Source organism: Arctopsyche grandis, chromosome 2 (assembly GCF_051622035.1).
Source record: "Arctopsyche grandis isolate Sample6627 chromosome 2, ASM5162203v2, whole genome shotgun sequence".
Classification (NCBI taxonomy): Eukaryota; Metazoa; Arthropoda; class Insecta; order Trichoptera; family Hydropsychidae; genus Arctopsyche; species Arctopsyche grandis.
In genome coordinates, this window is record NC_135356.1 from 10,181,700 (window position 1) to 10,208,697 (window position 26,998).

The 26,998-nt window shown below is 33.0% G+C and overlaps 1 protein-coding gene across 2 annotated transcripts in view; it reads left to right on the forward strand.

Moving 5' to 3' along the window:
• acj6 (abnormal chemosensory protein 6) overlaps nucleotides 1-26,998 on the forward strand; it is a 108,685-nt gene that overhangs the window by 71,355 nt on the left and 10,332 nt on the right. For both annotated transcript variants that reach the window (XM_077445896.1, XM_077445897.1), the window contains exon 3: nucleotides 14,105-14,284. In XM_077445896.1, coding sequence (XP_077302022.1) covers nucleotides 14,105-14,284 — 180 coding nt within the window. The remainder of the gene's footprint in view (nucleotides 1-14,104; nucleotides 14,285-26,998) is intronic.

The window sequence follows — 26,998 nt, forward strand, 5'->3', positions numbered from 1 at the left end:
TCCAGAAATCTCGTAATTACACACCGATAACACAATAACTAATAGTGTTATCATGATTTTTGTTGATATTTGATGTTACCCCAGTGTTTTTTTTTATCCTTTGCTATATGCTAATGAGTATCTATAAATTTTAGAAACTTCAACACTTGGAATGCCTACATATGTATATCGTTGTTCATGAAAACAGAAAAAATATTAACAACGTCCGTTGCTAAGAGGGCTGTACACCTGAAACCTTAATTTTGTTGCCGTTCCTTTCTTCAATATATGTATATATTGAGTGAATGCGACAATATATATTGAGTGAATGCGACAGTTGCGCTTCGACCAGATAAAACGTATTTTAAATTGACAATATCGAAGTTTTGTATTCTCCTATTTTCTCCTCCTAAACTGGACCAATTTTTAAAAAAATTTCACCATCGGTATAAGAAAGATATTTTCTGTGCAACTATGCGCGTATTTTTTTTTAAATCGACCGTTAAATAAGCACGCTGGACTCTTTTCGTGGGTGTAAAAAAGAGGCGATTTTATTGATGTTTGGCGGCTTCTAGCTCCTATAAAAAATAACTAATCAAAAAAATAAAACAATAGATGCAACCCAATGATGGATATCCATAGCATATTAAAAAATAATTTCTCTAGTGCCATAATTGAGAAGGGAGAAGTCTAATAAGTTTGTATGGACAAGGTCAACCTCTTAAAGTCATATTGGTTGTATTTGAATACTTATTTGTGTACATTGGTATGAAACATTTTATATATAGATATACATATATAATATATTTATACCAAAGCAAACTTTTTATTTGCGCTCGGGTAATTTTTTATTTCATTATTTTGTATCTATAATAATATAGAACAAAAAAAAAAACAATATAAAATTGTTTTCTATAATAGAGGTCACGAGCTATAATAAATACAACGAAAATGCACACCAAATTTTTGAAATACCAAAATCATACTCTTTCACACCTATTGCATCTCACTCGCACGCTTGCATTTACTACCACGAACGAAAGAGAGAAGGAGAGAGAGAGAGAGCTACCGAACAACCGCTTCAAATGTATTGTTTTAAATACAATACATAATAAAGTATGGCGCGCTCGGCCAATGAAGTGTGTTATTGTATAAATATTATATTTATACTTCTTCAAAAAAAAATTATGAATGTTAACATTTCTTGCTAGTAAGGATTTTGAAAAACATCACAGCAGCAAAAGTTAAAAAAAGTCAGATTAAATTGAAAAAAAGGTTTGTCTCGTGGTGAATGGCTGGGTTTCCGGCAATTTTATTTAATTTACAACAAACAAACAGCATCCTTAGTGTTTTGAATACTTTTAAAATTTTTTCCAATTTTGGCATATCATTTATCCAAGTATATCGCCAATTCTTAAAACTCTGATGTAAGGATCATTTACACAAACGCACCCTCAGAACAAATCCCTTGCCAAAATACTATACTATATAAAACGTTGTAATTTTTATTGCTAAATCACTTTTAATATGAGACAAGATAAAATTTAAAAAAAATGAAAATATTTAGCTTCCCCAAGTGCGAGTGACGATATAAAGTATCGATACTTTCCATCCATCCTATAAATATATACGAGTACATATGAAGCATAATGTCTGTATTCCTATGACCACGACAATCAAAACTTTGAAACAGTATTACGACTTTAAAATAATTGAAGGGTATTATTTCAATAATAGACCCAGACAAGCTTGGTAAGGCCAGTATGATATTACATACATATATGCAATGTGTTACAAAGCACTCACTGTTCAGTAATCATAGTGCGAATGAGATAAGCAATAAAATAAACTAAATTATATAGCAATTATGTTGACACAGAAGGGTGACATCAAAGGGGTGAAACTCGCTCTCCAACCCCCCCGCATTTCAAATCGAGTACCACTTCGTTAGGGGAATACGAGATGTGTTGCCGTTGACTTTTTTTTACTTATTTATTATTAATTTATTTATCCGTTATTTACGTTGGGAGGTAATCGGATTTTTTTTACTCAAAGAACCGGTCTTTGAAATCGCATCATTTTTCTGCCTCTTATTTATTTTATATACCTTTATTTATATACATATGTATATGTAAAATATATTCGAGTACTTATGTACATTGTTTGCTTCTTTACAATTATTTGTGGTTGTATTTATATATAAACATTCATATACATACATATTTAATCATTTTCTATTTCCCTTACCATATTCACATATTTTTCTCAAGTGATATGATATGAATTATACTTCTTTTTACTATGATAGTTTGTATGAAACTTGATACTTTGCGCTGACTTTGATCTCTCATTATTAATCAATGAAACTTAGTCATCAATTTATTTAAACTACGAGAAGCTAACAATATCATTCACCGTTACGACCCAATCCATTGCATTTTATAATAATAAATACATATATAAAACTATTTATTTCAAATATATAGACTTTATTTCTAAGCCATCTCCATTTTAATATAATAAGTAGTGAGTAATGGAAGTATACGACATTTGTATACGAAGCTGTTTTTCATTTTAACAAATTCAAATGTTGATTATTTTCACTATCCACTAAAATGCATACTTGGCTAGTTTGTAAACGAAATTGATATTTGAAAATAATCAATTATATATTGAAGTATATGTACATGTGAACCGTTATATTTGAGTGGTTGAAGTTTAATTTTCAGTTCCAAAAACTCTATTTCAGTTTTACTTAATTCACAAATTGTTATCACTTCTTTTAATTCAATATGTCCAGAATCTCGAAAATGCAAAATAAACGTATTACAGGCCACCGGTATTTTTAAATATTGTTAAACGTAAAACATTATATTTAATGTTTGCGAGATATTTTTCGAAATGTGGAAGTGGAAGTAAAAGTGGACTTTTTACTAACCTCTTCTTTGTTCGAAAACGATTTTTCCAATTTCTAATTAACGGCTCATATGTACATATGTACATACAATATATCAATATAATATCAATATAACTACCCATTGATTAATGGAGCTTGTGAGTTTTGAAAATAAATGCCATTTTTAGATTGGAATTTGAGGGTTTTGTAAATTTTTGAATTCATCAGTAGGTGCGTAATATGACGAAAAAAATAATAAAATAAAATCTAATTTTTGGTCTATGGTGCAGTTTATTAGTTTTGATTCGAGACCCCTCATATATCACATTCATAAAGTTCTAATTTTTCAGAAACCACACTAGAATATGTACTTTTTTCGAAGGAAATTAAAATGCATGATATCCAAAGAAATTTAATATGTTCTTATGCGAAATTGACTCGTATTCATTTGTCATGGAACTGATTTTTCCATCGTGGTTCGTCCGGCTCTTGACTTTTCCATCTGAAATTTTTACCAACGGGTTAAATTTTAGCTACCATCAGCTCCCACCCTCCTCCTCTTCATCAATATTCAACTTGGCTTCGTTTGTAATTTAAATTGGCCTGTTGATTTGCATGTTGTCCGCCCGTGAGAGCGGTCACCTTTTCACCTTTCGGACGGAAGGCAAAGGCCGCCAAACGAACCCCCAGCCTAGGCCTCCCCTTCCCAGACTTCAATTCACCTGATCCTTCTTCATCATCTGGCCTATTAGCCAAATTTGTAATGCAGATTTCAAAATTTGCAAACGTGTCGTTGCAAATTTGCAGCGTCATTTGACCCCGCCTAAAATATACGTATATTATACAGTGACCGAAAGCGTCTCTTAGAATCGCATCACGATTGGATAAAACCGCCCTTTTCAATACTGAAAAAATGAATGAAAACAATTTTCGCATATTTTAAATACTTGCATAGTTGTAGCTTATACATAGCTCTTTGCATTATTTTAATGTACAAATACGCCTGTTTGTGAGAATGCATATTAATCGTAGAAAATGCACGAAAAAGTGTCATCTTTAAAATTTATATCAATCTAATATTATCCATTTTATTAGAATAATTATTATATTGTTGGACAGAATAAAAATGAAGCTTTATAAAAATAATGAACAGTTTGCGTGGTGATTTGCAGCCAGTTTGTAGTATAACGTCATAGTTTTCCTAAAAATGTATGAAATTTTGTTAGAAGTTTTGCAATATATAATATGGAATTATTGTTTATTGCATTGTTAAATATAAAATATTTAAATGACTAGAAAAAATAGAAAACCGTCATTCATTGGTACCATACAAATGTACCAAATTAAATAATAGTTATTAATAATTAAATTACTTGTTATGATTTGAAGTCAATCTGTAATGTGTTAATTGCAAATCTATTTATCACATAACTGAAACTTGCACAAAATCTATGTAAATATGTACACAGAAATTAGAAACGGACTAAGTTTGTGAGGTAACTTTTCTTAAGTCTATTCATACTAACCAGCACTGCAAGGCAAGGCCAGCAGTGCACGGAAAAGGTTACTTATATTCATATTGTACAGCAGCACACGTTTGGATAAGTTTTGATCGAATGGAAGGCAAAATCGGCTTACATGTACATTAAAGGTCGCGAAGATATTTTTTGCATCGTCAACATTGTAACAATATGACGGTTCCGAAAATATTCGTATGCGCATGCGCACTTTCGTTAGTACGTGTGCACTCGCGGCTATGACGTCACGTCGTGGGTGAATATTTCCACAGTGGCCAAATAAAACCAGTTTTGCTTGATACATTACATGTACATGTTACGGAATATATGGTTGTGTCCATATACGTAGAATGTACTAAATAATACTTTGCGTATTGCTGTTTACTGCCGTGCCAATATGAATAGACATGTAAAATTATCTTCACAGCATCCCACACTAGCTCAACAGCGCATATACATACATACAAAGTAGGACGCATAAATTCAATTAACTTGCGAATTAAATTTTGTATATATGTAGTCAAAAAAACTTCCATTGATAATAGTAAATAAACGAATCCTTTCAAGAAAACAACTCTGTTATATTCAACTAGGTAGTTTTACGTTTAAGCGCTTCGTTCCCGTTGATTTTTTATTGCATATAATAATGACAATTAATTCAGAATGCTGGGGTTGCAGAGGAGGAATGCGCGTTGCGGTTAAGCACGCGTGAAAGAGCGTAGTCGTAATCGTCGTCAGGTCTGAATGATGCAGAACACTCACAAAAACGGATCCATTTATCCAATTTGCGATTGAAGTGAACGACGACCGCAGATGGGGGGGGGGAGGGGTTGGGCGGATCGGGAGATAAGGGGTTGAACGATGGGGAGGAGGGATGTAGATTTGCATACAAGCTGCCTCAGTTAAGGGATGAAGAGTCGCGATCAATGATTCATGCCACTTGCCACATTAACGCCGCGATAAATAAGGGCGCGAAACTTCGCCGCGGTAATTCAATCGAGAACAAAAGACACATACGTACATATATATGCACAAATGTATGTATATACCTATGTACATACATATATATATATATATATATATATATATATATATATATATATATATATATATATATATATATATATATATATATATATATATATATATATATATATATATATATAATATATATAGAATTTAATTGATAAATATACGTATATTTCTTTATATGCGAATGTATAGTCATTGACCGGTTTTCGTTGTTATTCCTCAGCACGTTTTCCATACGATAGAACATTTCATTTCTGACTTTTAAGTCGTTGATAGAAAAATCTATTTTGATTTCTATTTTTTTTCGCCATAATTACTAAATTTTGATATTTAAACAACCAGCAGGGTGGACTAGTGGTTAGTATATAATGCTTTCGAACGGAGTGGACACGGTTCGATTCCCACTAGTAGCTGTTGGCCAGACCTTGGTTTGTGACTCCTGAGCGATTGTTTCCTTTCAGAGTTTGCCAATTGTTCTTATTTTCATTGAAACGGTTCCGGTAAATTGGCCACTCCTTTCCAATCTCGTTTGACTTTATTGAAGAGAATTTTTTCGGAGAATTTCTACAGTCCTGCTGGTCAGACTTGGATATTTCCAATCAGAGTTCAATTTGTCTGATTTTTATTGTTGAAACAGTTCCTCATCGAATTGGCAAAAACCATCCTACCTACTATTTGAATATGATTTCAGATTTATAATCTATGAATTTATATATGTACAAGTTTAATAGCACATGTGTCGCTCAGAGATCAATGTCGTAATAGCATCATGGGAAAATATAAAAAATTTTACCGTGAAAGCCTTCGCTCAAAACGTATGTACACATTTAGTTTGTAGTACGTACGTAACAGATATTTTAATAAATAATCGAGAACTTAAATAAATTTCAAAAATATCAGTTGTACAATAATATTGTTCAATTAAATTTATTTTTTCTGTTCAATTCGTAGAAATATTATATGCTATTTTGATTATGTTTTTTATAAATTTATGAGAAAAACAGTCATGTTTACCAGAATCTAGCTTTAACTCTATTTTTTCAAAATTGTACTTACGCCACTTTTAAACATAACGGCTCATCTAAATTATAATATTTTACGTGGATTCAAACCATACTTAAACGCTTTTAACGTCACTTTTAACATCACAGTTTATAAGCACCTCGAGTTCGCTGATATTATAAAATGCTCTGTCTCTATGATACTGTATAATCGTTTGTAATTGGGCAGGAACACGCATTAGGGTTTGTTTACCTGTTAAGTATATAATATACTTACATATGTATATGAATAAATAAATAAATAACTAGAAATAGGCTTTTGAACGTGACAGTGCCAGGCAACTTTGCCAATTCGCCGTATTGTTAACACACTTAATACATTTAATAACAACTAAAGACTAACGGAAATATAACAAAACAACGATCTCTTCTTCCACTACCAACCTAAAGGAGTGCATGGCACATTATTTTTTGTTTTAATTAGTCAAAGGCAGAATTTTGGTCCTCGCGGTACACAGAGAATATTCAATGCTAATATAAGATCTCCATTGATTTGATTTTTTAAAATTATTTATTATTTAACTATCTAAAATTATTACAATATAATTCAAAACAAGGTCTTTAATAATATTACTGTAAGTTTTGCCGTTCATAACGTGACGTTGACAATTACTTTTATCGTCTAAAAAATATAAATTTCCATTAATATAAAATATATACATATTCCATACATAAGTTTATAATATCAACAACTAACTTGTTTTATATTAATATTTTATTAATGTAAATATTTCAAAATACGAAACACGAACTCCAAACTAACAAAAAATAAAAGTCAAATTCTACCGACCGCTATACGTACGTACAATGTTGTATTTTTAGACAAAAATGCAATGCGAAACTGAAACGAAATGTAATTGGCCATCGCTGATAGAATGTGAATGCGACAGCATGTACTTTTTACGTAAGTCTCATACTAGATCGGTTCGACTGTAATATCAATTTTATTTATTACAAATTTATTTTTAAAATATATACTTATTATGAATCGACGTAAAATAAAATTGTTAATTTTATTTTACGTCGATTCAAACGATGCTTTGACGCTTTTCATATCGCGAAAATGATCCGTTATCGTAAGTTTTCAACTTAACCACTTAATCGCCACGCGTTTGTAGAAAACGCCACGTATTTTCAATTTAAATAAAACGTACTTTTACTAATAATTTAATTATTTTTAATTTACATAATTGGTGAGCCGCAATCGTTCTAACAAAAAAAAACACGTTTTTTTTCACTAGAGCTGCCACACAATAGATCAATAAAAAATGTATACATGCTCGAGCTCGAGACAAACTAGTTATAATCACAACAAATCAACCGATTATTGTCAACACGTGTTAGCAATAAACGAAACACGTGTGTTTCATACGCAATGAAATATCTCGTAAAGAATCGGCGTCACACGAAATTACATTCTTCTATTCGAAAAACAAATCGTAATTTTTCACATTTTAAAATAATTAGTAACATATTTCATTATCATTTATAATATTGATAATTTTTTTCGAAGAAAATCGATTATTTTATTTTCATGTTTAGCGCCAAGTATTGACACCACCTCACAAACTAACGAAACATATTGACTTTTTTTTCAATTTCATTAGTATCACAGGATATTTTTTAGATGTCATTATGAAGAAACCAAAAATAAATTCGAGCCAAAGCATTAAATACGAAGGAGCGCGCACCCGTGCCCTTGTGGCGATCCTCTACGGGGCGCGTACCCTTGCACTCGTGGCGATTAATTGGTTAAATATGATATTATATACAGTAATGCAATTCAAACGTCACTTTAAAGTAATTAAATTAATTAAAGGCACAATCAGCACTCCGCGCTTTAATTTTGATTCAAGAACAATGCGCGCTCACTAATTTCGCACTGTTGCGCGCACTGCATGCAATCGCCGAATTTTTCAATAGGTCGCGTTTCACCCCGCCAAGAAAACACACACCACAGGTGGTCGTAACCAATGAGATGGGGAAAATAAATAAATAAATGAATAATACACAGGTATGCGCGGAGATGTATAGAGAAAAGTGTGCGAGAAAAAAGAGAGAGCGAGGTGAAAGTCGCCCAAAGCGACAAGTCGACTTCATAAATATTACATGAAACCTTATCAGCGACTCGGCAGTTTGCGCCGCTTAAATATTTCACGGTTTTGGTGGCACGTGAGTGACTCGGGGTGAGGCCGAGACGAACACTGGCCAACCGGAAAAGCCGGTTAATAATTTTCCCGGCTAATGAATAAAATAAAAATGTTGTTTAAGGTGAAAATTGTATTTGCCTATGGGGCGTCTGCCTCATAAATTATGAAGGGACCGGCCCTAAATTATGTTCGGGACATCCACTATACGCTCACTTACCCGAAGAGTGTGCCACCGGATAAATGTGTTTTATATCGTACGCAAATTTAATATTACATACACGTTGATGAATCCTAGCCTCGGAGCGTATATATATATACATATATTTACATACATACATATATCCTCACACTTGATAAAGTATTCCAAAATTACTAAGGAAAGTATGCGTATATTGTGCATATCTCATGTCAGACTCGCTCGGGCTGTAGACGTTTTTTGGAATGGGTCAGAGTTCAAGGTCAAAGTTGTATTGCAATTTTGACTCGAACTAAAAAAGGGTGGGTAGATCGGTTGTACATATTATATTATTTTTATTTTATTCAATCAATCACGCACACTCGTCCTAACAGATTGCTCCAATTCGTCGAGTCTATACAGATAAAGAACTATGGACTTATTATGCTTTCGAACAGAGTGGTTACGGGTTTGAGTTCCACTCGAGTCCCGCTGCTGGCCAGACCTTGGATTGTGACTCCAGGTCAGATCGCTTCTAATCAGAGTTTGCCAATTTTTCTGATTTTCATTGGAACGGTTCCTGTAAAATTTGGCATCTGCTCTCCTATCTCCTATCAATGGCAAAAATATTAGTTTAAATATACGCATGTAGCTCTAATGCAAACATCTTAATATGCACGTAGCATAAACATACCATTTAGATTTGTAGTAATATGAGAAATAAAACATTATTCTTATAGATATTACGTAGTAGTGTATATTTTTGATAGTCTTAAATTGCTGAAAAATAATTAAACATGTCAATTGTAGGTTGCCAAATTTAATCGTTGTTGACATTTTAAAGTGAGTTTATTATTACATACATGTGTATATTTGAAGCAAATTATACATCAATACTATGAATATTTTACTCGAATTTAATTGTTCAAATTAGGCAGCCCTTATATTACACACACACACACACACTTGGGTATGTATGTACACGCAATATTGACGGTAATTATCTATTGTTATAATATTGCATTTGATTTCGCAACAATCAATTTATAGAACACTTTCAATGTGAAACCACATAAAATAATGGCAAACTTGTTCAAAACTGATTCATTGCCGTAAAACGCTACCGCAACCGCATAATTAGATCCCCCTTTCACTAAGGACAATAAAACCTGAACCAACCCCATCAAAATTTCACGTTAAAGTAAATATTAGGGTATACGATAAAAAAAATTGTATTACAATATGTCCAGTTTTGCGTAACGACATGTTTGCATATTTTGCGTGAGTTAGATGTGTGGCATATGTCACTACTCGGAACAGGTGCAAAACTTTCAAGCACATGTATACAATCATTTTTTTAAATATCAAGTGTAATGCATTCGATGATAGGGTGACCACATGCACTCTTTTAAACGGAATAATGGACATGTGAGACAATCGCATGTCCAAAATCAGATAGTAGTTTATGCGTTGAAATCCGCTTTATTTCATAGTTTTTTCTTGTTCTAGTCTATTTTTGGAGTAAATTTATTAAAAATTATGTAGAAAAACATTTTTAAACTATATGTATGTAATACATATACATAATAGGTAGCAGTCTTTCAAGGCTAATTTAGACTATTTTTCATTAGCACTTGCCTTACTAAGTTATATATAAAATTTGGCGAACACCTGTCAACCGGAAGTGGCAATTTACTCTTGTTCGATTTATCTTTCACTATTTTTTTCGACCCTTCATATATTTGCGCTCTTCACAAGAAATCCTCGATCAATGTGATGAAAATAAAAAAAAACCATTAAATTTAAGTGGGAAGTTAAAAATGTTGTGACCAAACGATTTTTTCCACATCCCAGAACGTACTAAGCTGAAAATTTATATTTGTATTCTTTATGTATTAACTTGGAGTTGATAAGATTTTGGTCAGAATTCATAAACCGGAAATAGTAATTTTTTTTAAAACAATATTTCATTATTTTATTTTGACTTATTTATTTTTATTTTAAATTATTTTTATCTTCTTGATATTTAATGTGTATAATAAACATAGTGATTTTAAGTATCAAAAGAATTTCGAACAAAATCCGACAACCGGAAGTACAACTTTTGTCTCGTGGAAGATTCCTCAATTTGCATCGAAAATCCTTTCATAGCCGGTATGTGTGAACGTGCATGTATGTTTTTTATCCTTCTTAAATTTTCCAAATACGTGACAATTGTGATTTTTTAACAAAAAATTAAATAATTTGCTCATTATCTCCTCAAAGCATAGAAAAATGAGAAACACTTCATTAATCGAATTCGTCATAATGCGATATATGTATATTTGGATTTTGTGTAACCCTTTTAAAACAGCATTAAATTGACAGTATCCAGTTCAAATTGAGGGTTACGCGAATTAAAATCTGACGATACGCATCCGAATCGGTCCAGTGACCATCCGACATCATTCACCGTCCGATGCGAACATCGAATTTAATTTACATCGAAATGCGACGGTTTAGGAGCGGTGCGAATCGATTGCATGTAGACACAATACGAGGGCGCGCATCGGGTCCGGGTTCTTCGGGTCCGGGTCCGGGTCGGGCGACAAACAAAAACCGGCGCCACACACATGAAATAAAATCCTCGCAGGGCCGTTCCGGACGTCTGTCCGGGGACCGGCGTGTCCGGACCGGGGCCGTGGGGGAAAATGAGCCGGACGAACAAAACGTAAAACAACCCCCTGAATACTTTATCACATTTGCTTGCCTCAAAAAATATAATACGGGCACACGTACAACATCCCCCACACCCCCACGTCCACCCCATAGCTTTTCTACAGAGCCATCGTGACCTTTTCACGTGTGTGTGTGTGTGTGTGTGTGTGTGTGTGTGTGTGTGCGTTCCGGTTTTCAAGAGATGTTCCGTGAAAATTTTTCCACAATAACGCATTACGCGCGGATTTTAAAAGGGGTGGTTATAGAGGATGGGGAAGAGGGATAACCATGTGAGCATAAGTCCGCAAATGGACCGTTATCGAATTATGTATAAACATACCTATGTACGTATATGTATTCAAATATGTATGTATCTCGTACTAGAGCGATTCGCTCGCATTTAAATAAAATGTGTAATATATGTATATGTACATATGTATGTACTTCGCTTCCAATGGTGGAGCTTTATTTTAAATCAAATTTCATCCAATATTCTTTGTAAAAATGAAATCCTCTAACGAAACGTGAATAAAAAATCGTACATTTTTTTAAAAATCGTCTGAATCTATTATGTAAATCCTTTTATATCATTTTAAAATGACGAAAGTGTATTTCGAAAAATCCAGGGCTCGAAATGAAAGAGAGCGCATGGGAACGCCACTCATTACATACTTAACATAATAAAATTTTAACTATCCAGCTTTTATGACATTGTTATCTCATATTGGAATTATATACATTATATATAGATTAAATTTGACTTTGAATAATTTACACTGGAGCGGATAGGACTTCATGTAGCATTCTGGCGTTCATCCACACGTCATCACTTGCAAAACTCGTTGATCGAAGATTTTTTTCTTCAGGCATGTTTTATGAAGAATGATTACAATGAAGATGGGTGAATGATATTTTTGCCAGGATTTTTTAATTGATCATTTTTTGTTCCACTGCATATGTTATACAATGAAATTTATTTTTACATTTTATACCAGGAAGGCCTTACAGGTAAACCCCAATGCGTCTTCCTGGCCTATTACAAATTACAATTACGAACAATACAGCATTTTTATTTATTATACAAGTCGCTGAATTACGAGACACTGACTTAAACTCGCAATTTAACGAGACATCTATGAATTGTACATAAATTTTATTGTACATTAATCATACTCAAATAGTGACAACATAATAGGTAGGAAGGATTTTTAGCCAATTTTTAATCGGGAACCGTTTCAACAATGAAATCAGAGAAAATTGGCAAACTCTGATAGGAAACGATCGACCAGGAGTTATCCAGGTCTGACCAGCAGCATTACAGATATACTAAGAAAATTTCTTTTCAATCGAGGTCAGCTCATGGGATCGAACCCGGCGCCTCTCGGTGTTAGGCAGAAACTTAACGACCGACTTATGTTGCTGGCTGAAATAAATAAATCCTTGTAAAGACCAACATTTGTTTTATCATTTAGTAAGGTCGAACATATGCATATAATATGTTTTATATAGTTTTTATAAATTTTTCAATTATTCATCTAACACATAGGTTCCCAAACTTATTTTCCCCGTGGACCCCTAGCCCAGTATTTTATCCTTCGTGGATCCCCTCCCCCAGGATGCCTAATAGTGAAATTTTCTCCTTTTTTTTTTAATACAAATATGAACACACTGTGATAGGTTTTTTTGTATAGTAGACAATTGTAAAAAAAAATATGTATATTTTTTATTGTTATCTTTATTGAATTTTTTTTAATGAAAATGAACAAATCAAAACACAATAAAATTCTTACATAAAATAATAAATTCTGTTAATGAGAGGGATGAACCTGATGCTCCCATATCAATTAGTCAATATTTGGGTTCAAATTCGTAAGGTACAATCGTAAATCTCCATGTTCAGTGATTTGCAACCGATTTCTTTTTTTCGTAAGAAAATTGGTAACTGCACTAAAACCTCTTTCCACGAGGTATGAAGAAGGAAATGCTATCAAAAACTTTCTTGCGATAGCCCACAATACAGGATAAGCAACAGGGATATCTTTCTGCAGCCAGAACTGCTGGTAACCCTTTCTAAACTGTACCTCAAGTTCTTCGTTTGTGCTTAATCCAATCAATTCTTCTTGTACTGGGTATTTAAACACGCATTATTTTGATTAAATTTGATTCCATTGATTCCGGTCCGTGGACCCCCATTTACATCTCGTGGACCCCCATTTTTTACTTTATCTATGTTTTTTCTTCCTGTCAGGGACCCCCTGGCAGTCCTCACGGACCCCGGGGGTCCCTACGGACCACTTTGGGAACCTCTGATCTAACAGAATAACTTTGTCTTAAATATGGTCCTTGAAGTACGCTTTCAATTCCAAACACACACACATGGCCATACAATCCACAAGGTATTATACAATAGAAACATACATACATACATACATCACCACTAAAATATGCGACTCCAAATATTATTTGAATTGATATATTCATTTAGAGACACTTTTATTTTGTTTTTTGTTTTTATCACTGCTGACAATTACGAACGCAGCGAGCCCGTGTTTGAGAGGTAATCCTAACGGTTGTTAAAGTGTCGCGCGTGTTTGCAGGGCGACATATTCTCTGGGCTGAATGATGGGCTGCTGTCGAGGGCGGAGGCTCTCGCGGCCGTGGACATGGGAAAGCACCAGGGGGCGCAGCCCAGCCCTGCGGCTCTGCCCCAGCTCAAACACGACATGATGTACCACCATGGCATGGCGGCGCCCCCACACAACGCCAGACCCCATCAGGTAATCACGTTTATCTTCATTCTAATTATAATTTCATCAAAGCTTTGTTATTTCATCTCACGATGGCGTGCTTTATCTCTTGTTTCGTGCGAGCGAAAAGGGCACAGGAGATGTTTTCTCCCATCAAAATAAATTTTCGCCTCATTACACCATAACAATTTTGCAATTAAAGGTTACAAATACACTTTCAATGTATGCAAATTTGATTCCTATACATTAAAAAGCTGCCCCGATGAAAATAGGAAGTCAATGGGAACATTGAAACCCCAATATATATGTATAATATAAGTATTGGATAATATGCCTTTGTGAGATAAAAATGATAAGCGAGGTCAATTAATACCCAATATACATATATTTAATTTTTACAATGATTAGTAATTAATACAATTTCAATGTACGCAAATTTGATTACTATACTTTTAAAACCCGCTCAATAGTTTTTGTTTATGAAACGCCTTCATGTATGTATATAAAACGCCTTCTTGTGATGAAAATAATGAATCAATGTGGACAGTGAGTCTCCAATATATAAGATTTTTACAATTAAAGATTGCTAATACACTTTCAATGTACGCAAATTTGAATCCTATACATTAAAAAGCTGCCCCGATGAAAATAGGAAGTCAATGGGAACATTGAAACCCCAATATATATGTATAATATAAGTATTGGATAATATGCCTTTGTGAGATAAAAATGCTAAGCGAGGTCAATTAATACCCAATATACATATATTTAATTTTTACAATGATTAGTAATTAATACAATTTCAATGTACGCAAATTTGATTACTATACTTTTAAAACCCGCTCAATAGTTTTTGTTTATGAAACGCCTTCATGTATGTATATAAAACGCCTTCTTGTGATGAAAATAATGAATCAATGTGGACAGTGAGTCTCCAATATATAAGATTTTTACAATTAAAGATTGCTAATACACTTTCAATGTACGCAAATTTAAATCCTATACATTAAAAAGCTGCCCCGATAAAAATAGGAAGTCAATGGGAACATTGAAACCCCAATATATATGTATAATATAAGTATTGGATAATATGCCTTTGTGAGATAAAAATGATAAGCGAGGTCAATTAATACCCAATATACATATATTTAATTTTTACAATGATTAGTAATTAATACAATTTCAATGTACGCAAATTTGATTACTATACTTTTAAAACCCGCTCAATAGTTTTTGTTTATGAAACGCCTTCATGTATGTATATAAAACGCCTTCTTGTGATGAAAATAATGAATCAATGTGGACAGTGAGTCTCCAATATATAAGATTTTTACAATTAAAGATTGCTAATACACTTTCAATGTATGCATATTTGATTCCTATACATTTAAAACCTGCCCTGATGAAAATAGTAAGTCAATGGGAACATTAAAACCCCAATATATACATAAATACAATAAAAGATTTTTATATTTATTGGTTTCAGAAATGTGCGCCTTTTTGTTTCCTAAACCAACCTTACATATTTTATATAATACGCTTTCGTGAGATAAAAATAATGAATCAGTTAGAACAATGAATACTTACATACGAATTTTATACTGATTACTGATCAGTCACTATTAGATTTTCAATGTGCACGTATTTGTTTCCCATTCGTTTGAAACCTGCCCAACAGAATTTTTATAATATGCTTTCGTGAGATAAAAATGATGAGTGAGGTCAATTTGTCATTAATACAGTTTCAATGTACGCAAATTTGATTCATATACTATTTAAACCCGCCCAACAGTTTTTACATATATGTACATATAAAACGCCTTATTGTGTTGAAAATAATGAATCAATGTGAACAATGAGTCTTCTATATGTAAGAATTTTACAATCAAAGATTGCCAATACACTTTCAATGTTTGCAAATTTTATTCGTATACATTAAAAACCTGCCCTGGTGAAAATAATGATTCAATGTAAGCTTGAAACTCAAATATATATGTACACAGGTATAATATAATTTTTTATAATGGTTGGTCACTGATAAAGTTTCAATGTACGAAAATTTATCTTCTATACATTTAAATCCTGCCCAACAGAATTTATATAATAGGTACGCCTTTGTGAGATAAAAAATAATCAACGGGTACAATGAGTGTCCAATATATACTATTTTAACAATTAAATGATTCTAATACAGTTAAAATTTGTTAAAATACGTCCAATAGATTTGATAAAATATTTACACCTTCGTCAAATTAAAAAAGGTGAATCAAATGAGGATAATGAATACCCAATTATAAGATTTATACAATTTTCCATCACTAATACAGCTTTAACTTATCCAAAAATTTATTCCTATACATTTCAATCTGCCCAACAGAATTTAAGTCAATGGAAGCTGGATCTCTAATATATTTATATATAAGATTTTTACAAAGATCGATTATTAATACAGTTTCAATGTTCGCACATTTGTTTCGTATACATTTAAAGCCTTCCCAATAAAATTTATAAAATTCATCTTCTATGTACATATGTATGTGTAAGACTTTCACAATGATTCATTGATACAGTTTCCATAGAATTTATGAAATACGCTGTCAAAGTCTCCATTTTCGGAAAAAATTGTCAATAAACAATTATGCTGATAAATCTGTGATGAAATTTTCTATACTACGACAGACTATGAGAGACAAATCGCTTGATTTCATTATTAGGAATAGTTCGTCGAATTAAATACAATTTTGGGATCAAAAAGAATTTTATAAATGAAACTTCCAATCGATTTCATTAGCGCTAAAACTGTCGGTACATTATTTAATAATATTTTGGGTCCATGAAATAAATTGTGACCAAAAGTTTTATTAGTTGGTAGATAAGTTGCTCATCGTTCAAAAACATACTGTATTCTACATATTCTAAATGTGAACTTTTTTTATAAATAGTACTATGGGGGGAGGGGGGGGTATATACCGTTTCATATTATTTTTATATCATGTATAGTAACAATGATATACAAATCACATTTTGGTCCATTCAAAATTTACCTCGGGCTACGACAAATTGAGCCGTATAAGAGACGAGAAGTGAGCAATCTTTGAGAATTTTCTTATGATGTATTCGCTAAATGATTCAATGATTTCATGGCTCCACTCGGCAGGAGATATCCCATTTCAATTATTGAATTGAATTCTCATAAATAGGCGAAGTTCGCTCTTTGTGAAAGACAAAACTATGGCTCGTCAACGGCGAGACATTCATTGTATGTACATATGTACCTTCAAACGGTACAAACCAAAAGCCGTTTCCGAACGTATGTAATATTTAATCGTCCTTTGAATTTGAATCCTTTATTTTATTATTCAAGAACTTCCACCATTGCCATACCAACTATCGGAGAAAAGGGAATCCATCGGGCTCGTATTAGGACTACACACATTTATTTTTTATTTTTAAATGCTTTTAATTATTACGAAATTATGTTCACAATAAATCTTATATCTATTTTAATAGCTACTGATCTACTGATCATTTTCTATTTTACAATTTTATTTTATTTGGTTAGTAATCATAGTATTATATTATTCTAATGTTAATGTACAGCATAATAGGAAAAAGAGCTCAAAAACCTATTTACAATTCTTATAAATGCTCATAATACATCTAATACATAATATTAATTAAAGAATCTCTAAAGTCGATGACCTAAAGCAGATTGTGTTTAGGTAATCTGTGTAGGACTACACACATAAAATGCTTTCAATGTATGTATTTACTCTATTCTTTGACCGAAACGATTGAAATTGAAAATAAACTGTGAGTGATAATTACATAACTTAAGTGAGCAAGATTTGTAATTAAATAGTTATTGGTATTGAGCGATAATACGAGCAACGCATCACTCGACTGAGAACTTTCGAACAACCATCATAAACTTAAAACATTCGTTTCATTATTTAATGACAGTAGGTGCATATATGTACTCATCAGTAGGGTATCTGATTTGCAGGACTGAAATCAAGATTGTTCCCGGGATTTCCAGGATCCTGGGACATATGACGTATTTTTTTCAATTTAATTTATTTTTTAAATATAATATATAAAATTTTTATATTTAAAAAAGTAATCAATATATTTATTTACTGCAAAAATGCAATAAAAATAAATGTATTAGTATGGCTTATAAATAATATTTTTATTTACATTATTTTGTAGTTTTGCCTTTGATAGCTCCTATTTGGAAATTCTTCATTCCATCGTTAAACACACAATTGTGTCTTCTTCATCAGGATCCAATAGAGTATCTTCCATTGTATGTAGAATAGTCAATACAAGTAGGATACAATCGCTTCATAATAGTTTAATCGTAGGATAAACATTCGCCTTTATTAAACCATTTAAAGAACCTTTTCATGGAAATTTTTCTCGGGATGCGAGATAAGAATTCCCAGGACATAGAACATCAAAAATTCCACGAGTTCCTGAAAATTTTCGTTAGTAGACATACCAGTTGTTCGCTACAACAGGCAAATTGCTAGATTATTGTCCGTAGACAAATGAAATTTTTCATTACAATTTGCATTTATTATTTTACAAAACAGTTTGGAAATTCGTCTTATTCATTTGAAATTCAAATTTGTGGTGACGATTTTGGCACCTTTCGCCCCCCTCCCCCCTACCCCCTTCACATATCTCTTTATCAAAGTATGAAATAAGTTTTTCAATCTGACATCAATCTGAACTAATATACCTTACATAAATATATACTTAAGTTAATCTGTGAGATTATAATTTTACAGCTGCGAATTCGAGTTCGATTCGGACCATAACCCGCAAATATCAATATAATAAAAAAACTCCACCCCATTTTCAGTGAGCAGAGGGTGACTCTCATCTCACAACTGTCTCTATCATGAATATAGAGATATGTTTTTAAAGTGGGTGGCGCCGGGGCTCATCCATAACTTTTACGGTGATGTATACGATCGAACCGGAAGGGGAGTGATTCTTTATGAAGTACGAAAAGTATATATCAAACGCGTTCTCTAGTACCTACCCACTACCTATCTAGAAAGGGCCGAAACCGTTACGAATGTGCTGGGTTTTTTTTCCACTCGTGAAATCTCTGAAACCGGAAATAAATCGGGACACCGTGGAAACTTATGAAAGCGATAAATGCCTGAAGAGACCCTCGAATGCAATTATTCAATTTTCACATATAATATATGTACATATGTACAAGAACTTAAGCAGACTTCTAGTTTAACATACGTTTAAAGGTGATTGGACTTTATATAGGTATATACATATGTGTATTTTTTATACATATGTAGGTAGTTAGCATGATATTGAAATATTTCAATTTTAAAATTTGTTGTCGTTTGGTGTGAAAATAAGCATTGAAATCGAAGTCTGGGGCATTTTTATTATAATATTACTACGCGAATTATCCGGCGTTGCTCGGGAGATTGAAGTTTTGACCTCGAGTTTCAACCCCTTCCTTAAACTGTCCACTGTCTAAATTATTATAGATTACTATTATATACATACATATAAATGTAAATTTGAGTTTTATAAATTAAAAACTGTAAATTTACACGGTGAAATTTACATACATATATAATAGATATATTGAAATATGCCTGGATAATGTTTTAAATCAATTAAAAAATAAATACACATGTATTTTTTTCATCGTGATTTATCACTTTATTTAGAATATTCATACATAGAATATTCATATTCATGTACATACTTTTTGCGCAAAAAATTACTTTCATTTTTAAATACTAATTCAATAATATGATATTTATCTAAATATAAAATATGATATAGTTTCAATAAGCAAAATTTACCATCTTCATTCAAAATACTAGTTTTTAATTTATAAAATATATATAATAGTTTTTATTTTTTGAGGCTCTCGCATTTGAATTTCTTCACAAATGTCATATTTGAGCTGCTTGATTTCCTCACAAGAATAAATAGGAAGCTGTACGGTAGCGGGAAATCAATCTGGCAATTTCTTAGAATTATCCGATCTTGGAATATTGTAGTTAGATTATCTCATGTCGTTCATCATGGCCTTGGTTGTATTGCAAATACTCTTACACTATCGAATTTTCCAATTTATCCAACCAGTAATTGTAACAGAAATATTTTCATAACAATGGATATGACAATTACAAAATAAAATTTAGCTATAATATTTTTACTAGTTTCATGAAATTACAATTTCATGAAAATTCAAGATAAATCTCCCAAGACTCGATTATAATATCTTTTAATAAGACAAGAATTAGTAAATTGATAATGAAGTTATAAACTCCTCAACACTTACTTTGAAATTTGGCACACTTTTATTTTTTTTCCATCAAATTTGTTTCTTTTATTACATTATAATAGGAGAAGAAAAGTGTCAGTTTGAGCTATAAATAATCATATAATAGGGTAAGCGGATTCTGATGCGTCCTACTAAATTGTTTAGCAATGTTTTCATAATATTCGCATTCAATTAGCAATTCATGAATATATTAAAAATAGCTCACATGCAGACTTAAACCCTAAATATTTCACAGTCAAAAATTAATTTGCATTTATTCTCCAGTCTCGGATTACATCGACCTTGACCACAAGGCTCACCCCATACATAGCAAGAATGTTAATAGAACGAGTCTCGATTTGCACAATTACTCTCGGATTAAACACAGTGCATCCAGAATGCACTCACCGAGAAGGGAACGTAGTGAAAGGATGAAGGGAAAGGGGATACGCATCGATCTCGGGTATAGTCCCTTTTTTCAGGGGGGTCTTAACAAGCCGGGCGGGGTGTATGTTGTATGTACATCCACTGGGATACATGTACAAGTGGTGTATACCCCATTGGGTGAATTTATGCGATGGCGGGGGATGACGGCGAGGGTGAGGGTTAGTTTACGATTGAGCCACCTCTCGCGATATTTTCATATTTATTGACCCGTAAAATTGCCGGAAATAAAAATTTCGCGGTGTTTTACGCGTTTGTTATCGCGTTACCGCAGATACGGAGGCGGGGAGGGGTGTGACCGGGAGATGAAAGGGGTGGGGTGAGGGTGGACACTGATACGACGCTATTTTTATTGTTATGACGATCCTTTCAGTCCCTTTTCGATTGATGGTGATCGATTCCTCACCTGATTTTTCAGCTTTCGATGAAAAGCTGAACAGCTACGGGATGGCTTCAACCTTTTGCAACGTATGCACATATGTATATATAATACATACATTATGGATGTCGAATTGTAGTAATTTTCTGTGGAAATTTTTCATACACATATGTACGTTAAAAGACTGTCTATTGACTGATTGGTTGATAAATATATGGCTACAAAATTTGTCGTAGCGCAAAATATACATATGTATTTGTACATAGTACATAGTACATATTATTATTGTTTTTATTTCATTAATAGTGGTTTTACCCGGCTTCGCTCAGTATTTGTAATATAAATCGCTTAAACATGGCTAATCTAATAGTAAAAAAAATATTAAATTAATTTGAAAAGTTTTATTTTATTTAAATTTATTTGTAACATTACATAGTTACATACATTAAACCTTATAAAGTCTCTTTCGAAATTATATATATCTAGTTGTTTTGCCCGGCTTCGCTCAGTATTTGTAATATAAACATGGCGAATCTAATAATAAATATGCATTTGTTTTTTTCTTAAATTTATTTGAATAGAAAAAAATATAATATTCAACCAATTGAATTGTCGTCATAGAAACATTATTTTGTTTATGAAGTTCCCAACCAAAGATACTTACATACAAAGTCTTACATATACATACTTACATACAAAGTCTCTTTCGAAATTATATATTAGATATTAGATTTATATCAAGTGAAACCCGGTGGGTCTAGCTTTCCCACCTTCCCTATGTATTTTAAATAAATAAAATTTATCATTCATTTGTCTAAATGACTTAATGATTTTTAATAAGAAAATATAAACATATAAATATAAACACTGCTCGATTCACGATAAAAGCAACTGAAAAATAGGAGTCAAGATCCATATTTCGCCTTCTGCATAGTAAAATGAAACAACTGCTACTTCAATAACATACTTACAACTATTCTTCGACGATTCTAACATTTGATTTAATACCCCATTGTCGTACGATAGGCACACTTCAAGTAGCCCTTCGCGCTTTGTTTTGCATCTGAAACGTTAATGAACATTCCCTGTAATAATCAGTTAGATTTTAGCATCTTGTTTACACAGCATTGTTGTGCTCGTATCGTTCGCAGAACAATTACGATCAGACAAAGGTCTGAAATCCGAGTGGCACTCGTGGGGCCCCATTCGGCAAACATATTCTGTTGCTTTTTTTTTTCATTCTATTGTGTCGCCCTGTACAAACGTGACACACAACAAAGGGTGCACTGATGGGAAAACGGGTCAGGCAACCATGGACCGGACCGATGAGGGAACCATACGTCTGCGCCAAAAAGCTTGCATGTACATACATATGTATGTATACATATGTACATATTTTGACAAAATTTGAGTCAAATCTGTATTGACACACCTTAAACGGCCTTCTTTTGCATCCCCTGCCAAACTTTCGAATTTAACAATACCCTATCGAAACGTAACGAAACGAAAGTGACACCACAGACCGGCAACTGCACGTAAAAAGCAATACCAAAAGTATTCTTTGATACATTCTATATGGACACATTCATATGTTCCGTAATTTAGACATAAAATAATTAATCGAAAAAATCTATTCATATTATACAGCAGTACATGTCACCGTAACCGTTACGGTGACATGTGACATTACGGCGTAAGGTATCAAGAAAAACAGTTTTCTTTGACCACTGTGCGTACACGACGTGACGTCATAGAAGCGAGTGCATGCACTTGTGAATATTTTCGGAAATGTCACATTGTGACAATATTGATAACACGACGCAAGCAATGTTGCGCTCTGTAATGTATAGGTATATGTAAGCCGATTTTGCCTTGCACTCGGCCAAAACTTGTCTGGGCTTGACGTGGGCTGTTGTATAGTATGAATATAAGCAGTCTTTTCCGTGCACTGCTGTACCGGGTTGTTGCCTTGCGAAAATTTCATTGATCGGTTAGTGTCATAAGTAAAGGCCGGATAACCAAAGTGCCGTCTAGAAAAAAACGGACCCAGAGGGTGCTGTGTATTGTTCATCGCATTGTTAAAGGTTCGCCGAACGTTTTTTTTTTTTGGACTCTAGCTTTGTAAATAGAACTAAACCGCCCCGATTCCTAGAAAAAGCACTGTGACTATCCGGTGTCTAGTCATAAGTAGTCTTCGGTGGTAGAGTTTCCATTTTCCAAGAAAAAGGGTTAACTATTGCCCTACAAAGCTAGAGAGCAAAAAAAAAGGTTTACAATAGTGACAACTTTACGTTCAAAAACGGCTAGGTCATCTGTTGCCACGATGCTAGTAACGTCCAAGTCACTCGTCCAAGCTACTTGGACGAGCAACTTGAATCGTGTCAACCCGGCTTAAGTCAATAGGTACGATTTGGATCAATGCAACGTGATGTAGAATTTTAACAAGCAGTTGGAAAATAGTTAACGACTTACGGTTACTTGTTAATCTGTGTAGCGAATGACAAAATTAAGATACAAGTTTAACGTAAGAAAAAAAGGTTTGTCATGACAGTTTATGGCAGAAAACTTTTAGTTTTTTATTGTTGAATAGTTCAATTTAAATAATTGATTGAAATTATGGCGAATTAAGTTAAGTTAGTTCGAGCAAAAGCCTAATTTAAAATCCTTCGTGATTTTTTTAATTTAAGCAAAAAATTTCAAACTCGGTGGGCGGATATTCTTATCAAAATTTCTACAAAAGTAATTAAATTTTTTATAAAATTTTAATTAAAAATATTAGAATATTCTTTTTTGAGTGATATTCAATCAAAAAATTATCAATAGAGCTTTTGATCAGACCCATAATTGGTCTCCAATTTGGAAGTCACAAACGCACCCCAGTACAAATCTATTTCGTTGCATATATTTTATAAACAATACATCAAAGTACAACAATATAGAATAATAATATTTTAATAGTTTTTCGGAAAATATTAAAATCATAAATGTCTACACACTGTGCCACACTGTGCGTCGCATTATTATTATTTTATTTTATTCATATACTTTTGAACATGCCAGGAAAGCCTAACAGGTAAACCCCAATGCGCTTTCCTGGCCAATTATAGAGACAGAGTGGGTACCATTTTATAACATCAGCGAATTCGAGATGCTTATAAACTGGAATTTGCGAGATATAATTGACATAATTGATATAATTGACAGGTCGTGTGTAAGCTTAAGTTGGTATGCTGCATAGAGCCTAAATCGTTTACACCAATTTCATTGCTCACCTACCACGTGTCCCTTCGTGGATTGAATCCTACATATATTATATTTATATGTATGTTATTATGAGACTGCGGATAGAGACCGTGCTTTTTCCAGGAATCGGGGCGGTTTGGCTCTATTTACAAAGCTAGAGTGCAAAAAAAGGTTCAGCAAACCTTTAACAAAGCATTTGCAACAATTGAACAATGAACGGCACGCTTTGGGTCCGCAGTCTAGTCACTATCTTCAAACTAATGCTATGCCCGTTGATTTCAACGGGTGGATTCGGAAAGGAATTGATATACAAATTAAAATAAAGTTATACGTCTTATATAAATATAATGTAAGGTAATTTATAGGCACACGCATGTATTAATAGTAAAATGTTGAGTTCTCGCATTACACGCTCGCCGCTTACCCTTTCGAAATGATGAATGTGTGTGTATTCGTGGACGTGTGTATGTATGTACGCTCCCACGCAGCGCATCTGAATCTGACGACACCCTTTCCATATCAGGTGCTCAATATCAAGAGCACATGTTAGCCACTCCAAACCCCCCCCCCCCCTACTTCCCCACGTCTCGTCAACATGGTCGGTCGTCACGCCACATCTCTATGCATAACGTATACTCTTGGTATTCTAAAATTTGTTTTTTTGAAATTTCCATACTTATACACGCGTCCGCCACATACATACATACCCACACACGTACATCGCATCCGTTTTTATATATATTATTATAATAAAGGATTTAGACTGGATGTGTCATCGATAGAGACACGTATCTTAGGCATTTTGCTATTAATGCTTAATTGATGCTAAAATTCTGAATAGATGCTAAATTCGTAAAATATGCGAATAGATAAATAGCTAAAATAATAAACAAAAGTGAAATTTGCATAAAATTTATAAAATTTATAGACAATTTAGAAGGGTCTTGCAATCCCTTTGCCCATTTATTATGTGAGGAAATTGAGGGGATACAACAGAGCTTGCAGTTAACCATAGACGGTGTTTTTCCTGTCAAAACCAAGTAATTACTTTTGTCTACTACTATAAACAAAAGAAGACAGTGGGAGCTGTGTATCCAAAAGGCTGCTCAAAAAAGCGTCTTAAAACTAGACTCGCACTCAAGACTAAATAAGACAAATCTATTGCTCCAAACATTGAGTAAACTATTCAATCCATCTGTGGCAGGCACACAATCTAATATTAATGTTAAAGAAACAGTTTTGATTTTTAGAAACCTGCCATTTTTTAATGTATTAACAGAGGCTCAATGTTTGGAAGGATATCAGCACTTTTTTAGATAATTAATAGAGAATATAAAAAGTGAATCCCCGCCAGATATATTGCTATTATTGATGGCAACAAAAATTAAATATGAAGAGTTTAGTTGTGCAGCTCTAGAATCTATTTGATGTCCCGTCAATAGTGTGGATGCTGAAAGGTATTTACAATATATCTACCTATAATATAATAGTTACCGATCGTCGCACGAATCGGTAAAAATAATCTGTAGAAATATACTGCATGTTGAGTTTTAACAAATTTTAATCGGTATTATATTTTTATATTCATATATTTTGTCTTTTTATTTTTATATTCATGTTTTTTTCATTGTAATTTTAATTCCAAAACATTTAAGAATTTTTCTATTATTTTTTAATTGTTGTGTTGTCTTTAAATTCGGTCTCCGTGACGGGCCCGAATGTGAAACACCCGAAAATGCAAATATCGGAAGGTAAAGATCGAAAATCGAAAGATCTTAAGTCGAAAGATCAAAAAAAAGGGTGCATGGTAAACGGTATATACTCACGTACATACTCACTAAATTTGCGCGAGCAGGATACAACAGGAACAAGAGGAACAGGCTTTTCCTCCCGTATTAATGTGTACGCGCAGAATACGGGAGGAAAAGCATGTTCCTCTTGTTCCCGTTGTATCCTGCTCGCGCAAATTAAGTGAGTATGTATCGTTTACCATACACCCTTTTTTATCTTTCGACTTAAGATCTTTAGATTTTCGATCTTTCCTTCCGATATTTGCGTTTTCGGGCGTTTCACATTCGGGCCCGTGAGGTAGACCCCTTTAAATTGTATTTATGTATATAAATTTTATTAAAATTCATCGAAATTTTATATTATTTAAAATTAAACTCTCCATAAAAATAGATGCTAAAATTGAACATTTTTAATGCCCTAAAACGCTAAAATGCTAAAATTGACAAAAATGGATGCCCAAAATGCGTGTCTCTAGTCATCGACAGCACTACCAAGCGACAGGATCCGAATTAAATTCACTGTTTTTTTGTAAATTTGATCGGAAAGCGTCCCGATATAAAAGGGTTGT